This window comes from Arvicanthis niloticus, chromosome 2 (assembly GCF_011762505.2).
Source record: "Arvicanthis niloticus isolate mArvNil1 chromosome 2, mArvNil1.pat.X, whole genome shotgun sequence".
NCBI lineage: Eukaryota > Metazoa > Chordata > Mammalia > Rodentia > Muridae > Arvicanthis > Arvicanthis niloticus.
Window position 1 is genome coordinate 10,084,836 of NC_047659.1, and position 14,270 is coordinate 10,099,105.

Sequence of the window (14,270 nt, forward strand, 5' to 3'; positions counted from 1 at the left end):
AGAACTGGCTGGGAAGAGCCAGGCCACCCTGCTCCAGGGGGCAGGCTCGGCTTCCACAAAGCTGACGGGATCTGCTGAGGCACCTCTGTTACAAATTCTTTTCCTTTCTTCCTTTCCTCTCTCCCTCTCTCACCAGGCCAGCCTCAGACTTGTAGCTCTAAATACGTGGCAGAGGATGGCCTCAAACTTCTAATTCTCCTGTCTCCACCTCTGCAGTGCTAGGATGGCAGTTGTATTTCTTCTGTTTTGATTTGTTGTCTTTCTTGATTCCTCTCTGAGGTCAGTGAGCTAGTTCATGTCACCAGCACCTGTAACCAGCAGCTTCTCTGGCATCCAGGATGGGATATCGTGGGTTGGGATGATGGGAGGGTGGATTATGTCCCAGGCACTGCCTACCAGCAAAATTCTCTCCCTTCCCATACAGCCTTCATCCTCCCCAAGGCAGAGGTGTGCGTGAGGAACCACGTCCAGCCCTACATCCCATCCATCCTGGAGGCTCTGATGGTGCCAACCAGCCAGGGCTTCACCGAGGTGCGGGATGTCTTCTTCAAAGAGGTCACAGACATGAATCTGAATGTGATCAACGAGGGTGGCATTGACAAGCTGGGCGAGGTGAGACCTGGTGGGGGCTGGTGTCCCCCAGAGCATCTGCTGTGTGTCTCAGGGTGAGCTGCCCTTTCTCGGCATCTACAGAGACCAGAGGCAGAAGCCACAGGGCAAAGCTCTCCAGTCCAACAGGGGCCTGGGGCCTAGAGGAAAGAGTGGATCTTTTTACTCTGTACCATTCGTCTTTATGGAGGTGGGATGGCAAGCTTCAGGTGTGGTCTGCATCATTTAGAAGCCACACACCCCACAGAGTGTCTCTTGTTCTACGGTCCTGTTGACCCAGCTCTCGGGGTGAACGTCTTTCTATAGTCCCTCATTGGCTGCCTGTGTCTAGAGTCTGTCCAGAACTTTAGCCTCCTTCTTCAGACTTAAAGTTTGGGAGTCCCAGGCAGTAATAATCAGAATTTGAGAACACAGAAGGACCTTAAAAATCTTAAAGAGATGTCTATTGATTTAGAGCCTAGAGGCAATGATGCTCAGAAAGAATCAGTGGGTATCTATCTTCCCAATGTCACTAGCACCTAGTGCCTGGCCTCTCTCCTCAACGCTGTGTTAGTCTGCCTTCAGTTCCCTCCCCCTTCTCTCCTGGACCCTCCTAGGCTTGCAGTAGGGCACAGTTTCCAGGCCATCCCTGGGGAGCTGGTGCCAGGCCCAGGCAGGATGTAGGTATGTGGGGGCTGTGTGTTCACCCATGTGGCCCTGCTCCCTGCAGTATATGGAGAAGCTGTCCCAACTGGCGTACCACCCCCTGAAGATGCAGAGCTGCTATGAGAAGATGGAGCCCCTGCGGCTCGATGGGCTGCAACAGCGCTTCGATGTGTCTAGCACTTCTGTGTTCAAGCAGCGAGCCCAGATACACATGCGAGAGGTGTGTCCCCTGAGCCCACACCCTGCTAGCCGCATCCATGGCCCCCAGCACCAGGAGAGGGAGACCTCCCTCTCCATGCTTCTCAGAACGCCTGTGTCTCTTGCTCACCTGGCTGTCCATCAGGTCTCCTTAAGACCCACCCCTTCCTCCCAGGAAGTTGTCCTTGCCACCTAGTCTCTTCCTGGGATTTCTACCCTCAGGCAGACACCTGCATCTAGATACCAGAGAGCATACAAGCTACAGACAGCCCCTGACTCCTCTGGGACTGGCCGAGGATGCAGGAAGGGGCTATGGCCACTCTGGAGGGGTCTCATGAACTCTGCCGTGTGCCTTGCAGCAAATGGACAACGCTGTGTACACCTTCGAAACCCTCCTGCACCAAGAGCTGGGGAAGGGACCCACCAAGGAGGAGCTGTGCAAGTCCATCCAGCGGATTCTGGAGCGAGTGCTGAAGGTGAGGCTGACTCCATTGGGTTGGAGTCTGCACGGCCAGTGGAGCCTAGAGCTGACTGGCCAGCACCATCCCCAGGAAGCACCTAGTACCTAGGATGCACATGAGCTCCCGGCTTGGGTCCGACCCTCCTGCCAGCTGAGCCCCTGACCCAGGGTCCCTCTTGCACCCCTCCCTGCAGAAATATGACTATGACAGCAGTTCTGTGCGCAAGAGATTCTTCCGAGAGGCACTGTTGCAGATCACCATTCCCTTCCTGCTCAAGAAGCTGGCCCCCACCTGCAAGTCGGTGAGTCCCCGCCTTCCCTAGCCCCTCAGGGAGCGGCCAGCGGGTTAGCTTCTGACTCTTTTCTACCTGCTTCCCCGGCAGGAGCTGCCACGCTTCCAGGAGCTGATCTTTGAAGACTTTGCCAGGTTCATCCTGGTGGAGAACACGTATGAGGAGGTGGTGCTGCAGACAGTCATGAAGGACATCCTCCAGGGTGAGCAGGGAGGGGCAGCATCCACTAATGCTGCATAGAGAGGCCAAGACCCCAGGAGGAGGCTGCGTCCAGACACTGGCTGCCCTGTGCCTTAAGTTTCTTCTCTGGTTCCCGGCTTTGCTGAGAGTGGTCAGTGTGGGACATAGTGGCTGCCAGCTCCGGCTATGGGCTTGAGTTACAGTTTTGCAGCAGGGAGGTCCTGAGTGAGGTAGGGCCCAGGAGGACATCGGGTTTGCTATGATGGTCCATGCTGAGTGCGCTTTGTCTCTGTTGTCTTGCAGCTGTGAAGGAGGCCGCAGTGCAGCGCAAACACAACCTTTACCGGGACAGCATGGTTCTGCATAACAGTGACCCCAATCTACACCTGCTGGCTGAGGGTGCACCCATTGACTGGGGCGAACAGTACAGTGACAGTGGTGACGGCAGTGACAGTGGTGGCAGCCCCTGCCCCTCTGAAGCAGCCACCCTCACAGAAAAGCGCAGGCGTGCCAAGCAGGTGGTATCCGTGGTCCAGGACGAGGAGTCAGGGCTACCCTTTGAGGCTGGCTCTGAACCGCCATCACCTGCATCCCCGGACAATGTCACCGAGCTCCGAGGCCTGTTGGCTCAGGACCTGCAGGCTGAAAGCTCCCCACCAGCCAGCCCCCTTCTCAATGGGGCTCCTGTCCAAGAGAGCCCCCAGCCCGTGGCAGTCCTGGAGGCCTCACCACCAGCCTCACCCCTCCAGCACCTCCCACCTGGAAAAGCTGTGGACCTTGAGCCCCCTAAACCCAGTGATCAAGAGACCGGGGAGCAAGTGTCCAGTCCTGGTAGCCGTCCCCCCATCCATACCACCACCGAGGACAGTGCCGGAGTGCAGACAGAGTTCTAGGCATGGCCTCCTGGCTTCTGTTGGACTCTGCACCAGGGCGCTTTTCCTTGGGCACCACAGCCTCATCTCTGGGGAGGGGTACTCCAGCCTGTGCCTTTTGGGGAAGGTGGCTGGGGGCGGGGTGCCCTCCAGGGGTCTGGCCTACCCAAGTCACTTTATGGGGTTCAGTACACCTGTTACTGCCCCGTTTTCTAAGGGCTGGTTTCTGATGCTGGGTCTGGTTTTGAGGGTTTCCTCCTTGTGCAAGGGGCAGGGGAGCCCCTCCATCCTGCCATTGTGCTGTTACCTGTTTTCCCTCATGGTGGTTCTTGACGGAGGTAGATGAAAGCATTGGTGCTGTGACTCATGTCTAGGAACCTGGGAAGCTGTCATCTCACTCTGGGGCTCCTTGGTACCAAACTGGCAAGGAAGAGGCGGAGGTCCGGCCTCTTGTCCCACCTACTCCCTGCAGATTCCAAGGTTAGACACTAGAGCGGTCACTGGCCTCACTTTGCTGGCTACTGCTGTGGGAAGGTGGGGCTTGGGGGGAGGTTTAAGGGGAGTCATGCGAGGCTGTAATGGAATGAGAAAGGCCCAGAATGTGTTAGTCTGCGCAGGGGAAGTGTCCTGAGGGGAGGGAGCTTGGGAGTGTCTAAGGCCTGGATGGCAAAGTGAAGGTAGTGGAAGTTGGAGTATCCTGGGTGCCCACTGCTCATCTGTCTGTCCGTCTGCTCTTACTTTGGGCTGACAACTGCTCGTTGGCAGGGCTTAAATGTGGGCTGTCTCACTACCTGCCAGGAAGCTGGAGGGGCTCCTGAGGAACATTGAGGCCATGGCTGAGACACTGTTGATCATATTTGGCCTCTGCACCCCGTGTCACATAATCCTGACAATTCCAGACCCCCCTTCCAATGTCCTTGTGAGCTATATGGGCTTGTCTTCCCTCTTAGTCACAAGGATCAAGCCAAGGGTCAGTCAACTAAATGGCTCTAACCCCAGCCTCTGCTGCCAGAATTAGGAGAGCAAAGCAGAAACTGCAGTTACAAGGCCCCCAGGATGAGGGCCCATCCCAGTCCTGTGTCCCTTGTTCTGTGGACCTGCTCCCCAGATAGAGGCCTCAGACCCACAGGACGTGGCCGGTGCGCAGGGACTTCCAGTCCCCGGCCCTCGCTCCATTGAGTACTGACTTCTTTCCATGTTCTCTAGTGCCTTGGGGGTTTCCATCATCCTTCCAGATATGGTATGAAGAACCTATGCAAACTGTGTAAGCTTCTGCTCATCAATAAATGCTTTATTTAAAGCTCATTTCCTCGTGTGCTGCTGGGGTAGGGAAGATCTGGGCCTAGGGTTTCTTGGGCTCATCATATGAGCTACCAGGTCCCTGATCTGAGTGTGCACCTGCACATGTGTGTACAGGTACAAATTTACATGTGCATGTGGAAGCCAAAGGATTTCGTATCATTCCGTCTTGTGTTTTGAGATGAGGTCTCGTTAGCCTGAACTCACTAATTCGGACAGCCTGGCTGGCTGCCGAGTCCCAGGGTCTGCCAGCTCAGCATCCTCAGTACTGTGACTGCCTGCACTGGCATGGCCCTGAGTTCTGGGGATCCAGACTTCCAAATGCCAACTACTTTACTGAGGTTTCTTTTTCTAACCCGTTCTTACAATGCCCTATTTTAGAGGGGGGAACTGAGGCTCAGAGAGAAGGTGGAAGGCCATAGAGCTTCCGGGTGTCTAGCCTCCTGATAACCTGATCAATCCCACGTGTCCATCATGAGGGTGGCTCCGGGCCTGAGCTAGGTGCCAATGGCTAGTTTCCCCGGAGCCTGTGGAGTAGCAGTATTTATTGAGCTGTAGGCCATGTGCACTCTACCGGGGAGGGCAGAAGGGTATCATGTCACATGGAACCCCTTGCACTTCAGCTGGGGAGGGTGGGCTGCCCATCTGAGAGTTAACATGCCTTGCAGTTACCTTGGCAGCCCCATCACCTAGGATAATCATTGCAGGGAATACAACCTGCCCTATGAGCACGAGCTGCTTATAAATAAATAGTGAGGCCCCACCCCTGGCTGTTCCCGTTTGTCTGCCCTCAGTCAGGCATTGCCTGACTCTCCACTGGGCAATGTCTCTGCCTTCCCTCTGTCCCAGGTGCAGCAGCTCTGGCCCTTCCCCCGGAAGAACTGCCTTCTCCCTGGGCTCTGCCCACTCCTACCCCTCCCAAGTTCCCATGGACCTAGGGGCGACTCCAGGAGTCAGATTTATTGGTGCTCCTGTTTTGAATCAACCTGTCTGTGTGGGCTAAGGGTGCAGATATGGGAGGGCAGGTGTTCAGAAAGGAGCAAAAGGGAACTGGGGAGTCTTGCGCAGTCCACCCCTTCCCAGAGACACTGTCCCACCTTAGGACAGGATGGCTGATGCACGCCACAGATATGGACACCTCCAGGAGGGGCAGACAGCTAGGTATAGCACTGAAGCGTGGCTAGTAACATGGACTCCTGAGTCCTGCAAGGCCACCTCTGTACCCTGGACCTTGGCCCTATGCCATAAGGCTCCATCACCAGCAGATTTGTCCTGTCTTTTGTTCACTGTTCAGAATAGCTATGTCACAGGCCAGGAACATCCCACCTGGCTGCTTAGTGCTCAAAGCAGTGAGGGGTGGGGTGGCAGGTGGTGGCAAAGGCCTACAGCAGTCTTGCCCTAGTCTGGGGAATGTGGGAGGGTGGGAGTCCAGCAGTGGTGGAGATGGTGCCAAGGAAGGGCCAGGCTGGCAGGTGCTGTGCGTTCAGCTGCTATGGTAGATCCGGAGGCGCTGGGAGATCTCCTGGCGGCACAGTGGGCAGGTACGCAGTGGCTGGCAGCACTGCTGGCAGCAGCAGACATGGCCACAGGTGAGGAAGACCATCTGGGCCTGTGGAGAGAGCAGCGTCAAGGTCCGGGCTGCTCAGTTCTGGAGCCATGACCACATCATAGCCCCAAAAGATGTCAGTGGGTGTGAAAACCTACACAGGCCTGTTGGCAGTTTTGTACCTGTTTCTCTATGGATTGCAATAACATTTGAGTGTTATTTGAATTATCTACAATCCAAAAGTTCTTTCCTCCAGTCCCTGCTAGGCTAAGTGCCCTGCTAGTGAGCTGCCTCCACTCCCCAGTGCTTGGATGCCCGCTGTGGACTGCTACTTGGCTCTTCACCTATTGCTAATTATTTTGTGTTCACACTGGCCAAGTCTGATGCCTTATCTAAAATGACTTCAACCTTAAAGGTCACTGGCCTCATACATGTTCCCTGACTCCGCCTAAGCACAACCCTTTGGTATGCATGTGTCCTGAGAAGTCTCCAGCTACTTCAAAGTCATATATCATATCAAGAAACTGGGAGGGCTGGAGAGATGGCTCAGCAGTGAAGAGCACTGGCTGCTCTTCCAGAGGTCCTGAGTTCAATTCCCAGCAACCGCATGGTGGCTCACAACCATCTGTAATGGGGTCTGATGCCCTCTTCTGGTGTGTCTGAAGTCAGCTACAATGTACTGACACAAAACAAACAAACAAACAAACAAATGAATCTTAATTATAAAAAAAAAAAAAGGAAAGGAAATTGGGAGTCCCTTTTAGAGCCTGAGGACAGGGCCTGGGTTAGAATTCTAACTACTGTACCCTGCCCCCCCGGCCACATAGCAATTCCTGAGTCTCCTGAAGGTCTGAGAGCTGCTACAGTAGCCACCTTATTTACTTGTGTGTGTATTCTACTCAGGAAGTGCAGAAGCGTGTTGGATCCCCTGAAGTTGTGAGCCACCATGTCAGGAACATGGTGCAGGGAATCAAACTTGGGTTCTCTGGAAGAGCAGCGAGCCATCCATCTCTCCAGCCCCTTTTGGGTTTCTTTTTTTTTTTTTTTTTTTGGTTTTTCGAGACAGGGTTTCTCTGTGTAGCCCTGGCTGTCCTGGAACTCACTTTGTAGACCAGGCTGGCCTCGAACTCAGAAATCCGCCTGCCTCTGCCTCCCCCTTTTGGGTTTCTTGAGACAGGGTCTTGCCACACAGCCTCAGACTCACAGGCTTCCTGCCCTTTTCACCTCTCAGGAACTATGATGTGGCATGTGCCACCATGCCAGTGGCACCGTGCCAGTGCCCAGCCCTGGATACTTGTCTAAGTCTGATCTCTCAGTGGATGTGAAGGAGGATCTGTGCTTTAAGCTCTGGTATGTTTACTTTTTGCAATAAGTGTTAATTTTGCAACAATCTTAAAAAAGGCCTGGCCAGGAAAACCATGTTCTTGGTGAGTCATGATGGGGGAAATTTTCCCTAATATAGTTAATAAGCTGAGGGAAAAATCCTTCCTCTGGGGTAAAACAGATTCTAGACAATGTTAGCATTGTGAATATCTGGGCCATGAGACATGGGCCATTTTGGTGTCCTGTGTTTGGGGGTTTGTAGTGTCTCCCCACACTTACCTCACGTTCCAGGCACACAACACACTCTGAGGTTGGCACGTCCAGTTCAGCTGGGGGGGCAGACGGTCTCACAGACTCAGGAAGCTCCTGAGGGGCTGTTGGGGGCTCGAGGACACCAAGGACCTCATTCTTGGGTGGTTTCAACTCTGAGGAAATCAAAGGGACAAGCTAAGCCAGGAGTCATCCCCAGATGATCCCAATCCTGGCTTGTGTGAATGATCTGGGGGGCAAAGGAGGGGGTGCTCCAATCTAAGAGAAGGGGAAGGATCTTCCTCTTAGCCTCATTCCTTCCTCTGTGTCCATCTGTGAGATGGGAGTGAATTCTCTACCCAACTACTTACTGCACACTCTGCTTGTGGAGCTCAGAGGTGAGAGAAGCCTCAGAAGCCTGAGGCTCTGGGAGAGGACAGTGCATGCCTGGGGCCATATCGCCACCCAGTGGTGGAGCTGCAGGACAGGGGCCCTTGGCTAGTGGCTAGTGGCTGAGCTTCTCTATCGGGCTCCCCAGTAAACAGAATGGGTCCATCAGGTGATGGCAGAATGGGACCACCCCAAGGCTGCCTCCTTAGTCCCCAGTCCTCCTCCAGCATAGACCGCTCTGTGTCTACAGCTCTGCCCTGCAGCCAGTAGCCTGGAGCCTCTGAACAGCTCCGGAAAGAGCCTGGAGTCAGTACCTGGCTGGACCCTGGCCACATCCAGCAGGTCCTGGGCTCTCCGCAGGATCTCATGTTGCAGGCCTGCTTCTGAGACACCCACCTGTGGCCAGAGAAAACCAGACCAAGGGCTGAGGGCAGGGATCCAGCTCTCCTGCACTAAGCTGCCATATAGTGCCTGAGCCCATAGGACTGCCTCAGCCTCCACCTCTGGAACCTTCAACAGGGAAGCCTGGGCCTTAGGGTCAGTATAAGGCAAGGCAGAATGACAGCCGTGTAGGTGGCTCACTCAGGCCTGGTGCAACAATCATTGTGGCAGAGGAAAGAACTGAGCCCCCAAAGGAAACCCGTGACATGTGTTTACTGAATGCTTCAGAGGACAGACACTGCCTAGGCGGTGTCACCTGCACTGATGCTCCTCTGCATGTGACACCAAGGTCACTGTGCCTGGTGAACTTGGGACAGAGAGAGACTACTGAACTAGGCTGCTGAGAAGCAGCAGTGTCTGAGCCTTCCAGCCCCACACCCCAGAACCTGAGTGCACAGTCCAGAACCCTACATCTGAAGATCATCAAGTGCTTCTGAGCACGGGCCCTCCATCTGTCCTGGGTGAGGCAGGACAGCAGGACGGACGAGAACAGGGACTCTGGGACCAGAGTCAAGTTCCAGGCTCACTGGCTGCAGTGAGAAACTTAGAACGATGCCCAGGCATGTGCATGTCCCAGGGAGGCATGGGTAGATTCATTCCATGAAAGGAGCTCATATTGTGATCAGGATGTAACTGGAGTTCAGGCAGGGCTACAACTGTGTCACACCATTGCACAAGCTGAGGCTGGCCCAGAACCCCACATTCGGGACCCGCAGCCCTCATTTTGCTAGCTAGATGACAGGCTGGGCTCACAGATGAGTGGAGGCAAAGGGGCAGCGATTCTGGCCATGAGATGCATGGAACCGTAGCGTCACCTGGTCTGGATAGACCTTGACTCACTACAAACTGACCACGCATGGCCCTTTGTGACACTGAGTCCACCCACTAGGTTCCTGACTTCCCCCAAGACAATGGCTGCCCACCTTAGCCAGATCCCCAGGGCTCATCCGGCTCAGCGTGTCCAGTGAGAGGCGGTGGTGGGCGAAGAGGGGCAGGTAGTGCTCGGCAGACAGCTCCACCAGCAGGGCCACCAGCTGCCGCTCCATGCCTTCTTCCTACAGGATGACCCCATGGGGAAGGCCAAGCGTGTCAGAGTGGAGGGAACCAAAGATCCGCTGGTTTCAGGATGGGACAGTCTGAGTGTATGATACACAAGCATGTCCTCGGGCTCTTCCCCACCGAGAGGTGGGTGTTAAGTGCACAGAGACCCACCTACAAGGGAGCTCACACTGTTCTACACTTGAAATAGCCATTTAAACACCCACGGGGGTGGGGTTGGGGGATGGGGAGCTGGCTAAAGAAGCCAGGCCACATACTGGGCACGACGTGGAGAGGTGTACACATGGGCTGGAAGCTCTCCATCAGTATTTATGAGAGAAAAGCAAGCTATCAGAATAGTGTAGAGAGGCTCAATGGCAGAGAGAGCTTATTCTTCTTGCAGAAGACCCGGGTTTGGTTCCCAGCACCCATATCATGTAGCTCACAACTCTCTGTAACTCCAGTTCCAGGAGGCCTGAGGCTCTCTGGGCTAGAGACTACCTGCATACTTATGGCGTATATAAACGTACATATAAGTAAAAGAAATCTAGGCTGGACTTGGTGGCTCATGCCTTTAGTCCCAGCACTCAGGAGGCAGAGGCAGGTGGATCTTTGCGAGTTTAAGGCTGACCTGGTCAATAGAGCGAATTCTAGGACAGCCAGGGCTATGTAGAGGAACCTTTTTAAATTAATTGTTTTGTTGTTGTTGTTTTGAGGCAAGATCTCTCAGTGAACCTGAGGCTCATCAAAAAGTAAAACAAAACAAAAATCTTGTATCCCTGGAGCTCACTGCCAGCCAGTCTACCTGAATTGATGGCCCTCAGGCTCACTGAGAGATCTTGCCTCAAAACAACAACAACAACTAAAACAATAAATGTAAAAAGATAAAGGGAGGAGCCGGAGAGATGGCTCGGTGGTTAAGAACACTAACACTCTTCCAGAGGACCTGGTGTGATTTCCAGCACCAACATAGTGGCTCCTGACTGTCTATGACTCCAGTCCCGTGAGCTAATCCCTCTTCTCATCTTCATGGGCACCAGGCATGCAAGTTGTTCACAGACACACAAGCAGCCAACACATTCACACATGTAAAGTAATAAAACCGACTGTGAAAACACTTGATGTTACCTTCCAATCAGCGCATGCACACTTACACACATGCACACACGCGCATGTGAACACACCTGCACACACCTACTGCAACAAGCACACATATACCAGGCACACACACAAAACACAAAAACATAAGCCAGGCATGGTGGCACACTCCTGTCACTCTAGCCCTCAGAAGGCTGAGATGGGAGGATGGCATGTTAGCAAGCAGCCTGGGCTGTAAAGTGGGATTACCTAAAAACAAAAACAAAAACAAAAACACCACAAAACCAAAACCCCACAAATTAAACTGTCCATGGTGAACACTTTAGTCCCAGCACTTAGAAGTCAGAGTCTTGTGGCCCTCTGTTAGTTCCAGTTCAGCCTGATCTACATGGTCATGATCTACATGACAGCCAGAGACACAGTGAGACCCTGCCTCAAAAACAAAAAGTAAACAAACAAAAAAATTGTGTGTATTAGGCCAGGTGTGTTGGCACACACCTTTAATCCCAGCAGGCAGAGGTAGGGAGATCTCTGTGAGCTTCAGGCCAGCCAAAGCTACACAGGGAGATCGTGTCTCAAAAACAAAATAAAAACTGTGCATGTGTGTGCATGTGCCCAGAGGGAGTGTAGCTGCATCTGCCCCTCCCTCCCCCTTTCTCAGCAGTGGCCAGTGTCTCACCTCCTCTCATCGGAGTGAATACACACTCATTTTCCTGCAGAGAGGTGGCACACTGGAGTCCCTGGTGCAGTTGTCCCCAGTGGGGCTGGGCTGATATGCCTTTGGAAAGGGCCCGTCTAGGCTCCTGGGCCAGATGAGTACCACCATCCTTACCTGCAGCTTCAAGGACAAAGGCTTCTGGTTCAAAAGCCTTTGGTACTGAATGAGCCAGTAGTTTTCCTGCTTCGTTTCACTCTTGGCCTCTAATTCTGCCTGCCAAGAACAGAAGCCACTGGTCAGCTACTGGTAGCTTCTGGTCAGGAAACAGAGACTACCAGACCACGGTGTTGCCTACTATGCTCCTGAGTGTGCCTGACTTTTCTCTGTCCTTGATTTAAGCCACAGGGCAAAGGCAGGAAGCCCAGATGTGCCCAACAGCAGGGAGTGGGTATGGGAAAGGGCAGGTAGCTGCCCAAGGCCACACATGTGGCACCAGGAGCCTGTTCCTGGCCTCCAGCACTAGGTCCCACATTCTATTACTGCCTCTGAGAGGGACCCCTTTTGGTCCATTTGTGGGACAGCAAAGTCTTGTGCAGCCATTTCTGTCCCCAATAAAGGCATGCCTACTTCTGGATGCCAGGCAGGTGGCTACAGGACCTTCAGAACTTCTGAGAGAGGTTGTTTTGCGGGACGGGGCTGGGAGGTCTCCATTCTGCATGTGGGGAATGTACATAAGGGCTGTTCTGGGTGGGCGGGGCACTATCTCAGGTGCCAGGATGAGGCAGTGAGGTAGTGATTTCGAATAATGATCACCATAGCAACCATCACTGTGGGCCACGCTGGGTCTTCTGTCTGACTCCTTTAATGGTTCCTCCTACGAGAGCCAAGAACTCCACTTTTCTTCCTTAAGTTTGTGTATTACATTAACGTATTGCACTTGCACTCTGCACCCAATAACACATGCGTGGAGGTCAGGAGACAACGTGGGGAAGTTGGTCCTCTCCTTCCACCATGAGTCCCAGTAGGAACTCAGCTCCTCAGGCTTGGCAACAAGTGCTCTTATTGCTAAGCTGTCATGTCTCTGCACCCTTTATTCTTCTGAAGTGGGGTCTTGCTATGTCCCTGTGCTGACCTGGAAATCACCATCTTCCCCCATTAGCTTCTGAGGGGCTGGGATTATATACAGCACTATGCCAGCAAGATTTTCCTTCTGTATCCATGGTCCTGACTGTGCTAACCTGGGGCTTCCTCCCCTAGCCTGCTGAGGGCAGGGGCAGCACGCGCACACGAGTGAGGCGCTGTGGGGACTGGGTCACTTTGGATGGGCTGTGTGTGCTCTGTAAGAGCTGGCCTCACTCACTCTTCTCAACTGGCCTAGGATGGAGCTGGAGGGACATTTGAGACAGTCACAGATAGGAGTGATTTCATCTTTCCAGCCCTGGCCCTCAGTGTGTAGGCACCCAAAAGTCTGGAGTAATGTTTGTAAGTGGGGCTCGGCCCACCTGATATATACTGGAGTAAAAGGTAACTAGTCACAAAGAAGGGTTAGTTAGGCCACTCCTGCTAAAAGTAGTGGTCTGCTTGCAGCATGGCATGTCCTGCTCTGGAGAGAACAGTCAGGGCTGCCCTCACCCCAATCCTGAGGCCCGGGGAGCACCGGCCTGAGGAGCACCGTAGATAGAAGCTAACACTGGCAGTGCATTCATTTCGCTCTACTCTTGACTCTCAGGCTCTGCCGCCGTGCCTTCCCCACAGGATGGACTGTGATCTGGACTGTGAGTGGACGTAAACTCTCCCTGATAACAAGGGTGCACAAGGAACTAAAACAGCTGCTGAGTGACGCTGTCCTTGCCCCTTAAGCTCCCCTTTGATGAGCAACTACAATGGAATAACAAGTGTTTCAAAAGCACAGTGACCATGTACAGGGCACGCACACCACAGTGATGCACACAGGCCCAGGGGATGTGCAGCAGAAGTCCAAGAACATACCAGGATGCCATGGAGTTCTTCTTCCCGCTGCTTCTTCTCTTTGAGGAGCTGCTGGAGCAGGTTGCTGAGTGCCCAGCGCTGCTCTGAGACCATCTCCTATAACACAGGATCCAACCCGAGGTCACTGTGAGCCTTCAGTGCTCCCCACCACGCAGCCCGGCATGGCCTGCAAGTCCCACTAACTGAATTCAGGGCTCTGACTAATGCCTCAAGGCTGAGTTGAGGGACAGAGCCCAGAGGCACCTCTACTCTGTACTGCCTCCCAAGCCCTCAGCCGTTTTCTCTGTGGGCTTCAGGCCAGGATGGAACCCTAGGGATGATGACCACAGAGGGTGAGAAATGGCAAACAAAAGAGACAAGCCATGGGTCGTGACGGACCACAGCACAGTAGAAGCAAACGGCGAGGAGGCTGATGTGGAACCTGCACGGTGAAGAGGGCGCCACATACAAATGATGGGGCTGCCACACAGGGAGACACATGCAAACCGCCCCGTGTGTGTGGCCACACACTTATCCTCTTGTCTCTGGAACCCATGGTGGTCCTAACAGGGAGGGACCTATGCCTTGAATGGGCTTGTACAAACACGGTGGCAGCTTCCCTGAGTAAGCCAGTTCCTCATCCATGGAAACCATCAGAGGCCACCAAGAATACTCTGATGGCACAGGCTAGCCATGAACAGCGGCCTCGACCTTACAGAGGGGGTCAAAGAGAGGCCCAATAGGAACAATGACTTGTCTAAGACCACCTAGCAAACTGAGTAGGCCTAGGGGCAGGGGCGTTCTCAGTACTGGAAGGTCATGGGTCAACTCAGACCTGCCCTGGGCATAAACAGTGACAGTGACAGATGAGAACTCTCAGAAGCCTGGCAGGGGCATGCATCTACATGCCATCCTACCTCGACCCTGTGTGCGTCTGGGCAAACTGAGGGTCAGGGAAGGGAAAAGGTACCCTTTTCTCCATGTGCCAATCTGTGCTGCCCTC

The 14,270-nt window shown here is 53.8% G+C and overlaps 2 protein-coding genes across 6 annotated transcripts in view; one reads left to right on the forward strand and one right to left on the reverse strand.

The window, feature by feature from the left end:
* The window catches only part of Niban2 (niban apoptosis regulator 2), a 49,921-nt gene extending 45,359 nt beyond the window's left edge, over positions 1-4,562 (forward strand). The window contains exons 9-14 of the mRNA XM_034494765.2: positions 425-612; positions 1,319-1,474; positions 1,812-1,928; positions 2,107-2,214; positions 2,296-2,407; positions 2,689-4,562. Coding sequence (XP_034350656.1) covers positions 425-612; positions 1,319-1,474; positions 1,812-1,928; positions 2,107-2,214; positions 2,296-2,407; positions 2,689-3,278 — 1,271 coding nt within the window. The 3' untranslated portion in view covers positions 3,279-4,562. The remainder of the gene's footprint in view (positions 1-424; positions 613-1,318; positions 1,475-1,811; positions 1,929-2,106; positions 2,215-2,295; positions 2,408-2,688) is intronic.
* The window catches only part of Lrsam1 (leucine rich repeat and sterile alpha motif containing 1), a 42,685-nt gene continuing 32,937 nt past the window's right edge, over positions 4,523-14,270 (reverse strand). For 4 of the 5 annotated variants that reach the window (XM_034494769.2, XM_034494766.2, XM_034494767.2 and 1 more), the window contains 6 exons: positions 13,289-13,384; positions 11,474-11,572; positions 9,429-9,560; positions 8,379-8,460; positions 7,705-7,850; positions 4,523-6,165 (listed from right to left, as the gene is read on the reverse strand). In XM_034494769.2, the coding sequence (XP_034350660.1) occupies positions 6,040-6,165; positions 7,705-7,850; positions 8,379-8,460; positions 9,429-9,560; positions 11,474-11,572; positions 13,289-13,384 (681 nt within the window). In that variant the 3' untranslated portion in view covers positions 4,523-6,039. Of the gene's footprint in view, positions 6,166-7,704; positions 7,851-8,378; positions 8,461-9,428; positions 9,561-11,473; positions 11,573-13,288; positions 13,385-14,270 lie in introns of those variants that run through there. The other variant, XM_076928518.1, reaches the window with a different exon arrangement.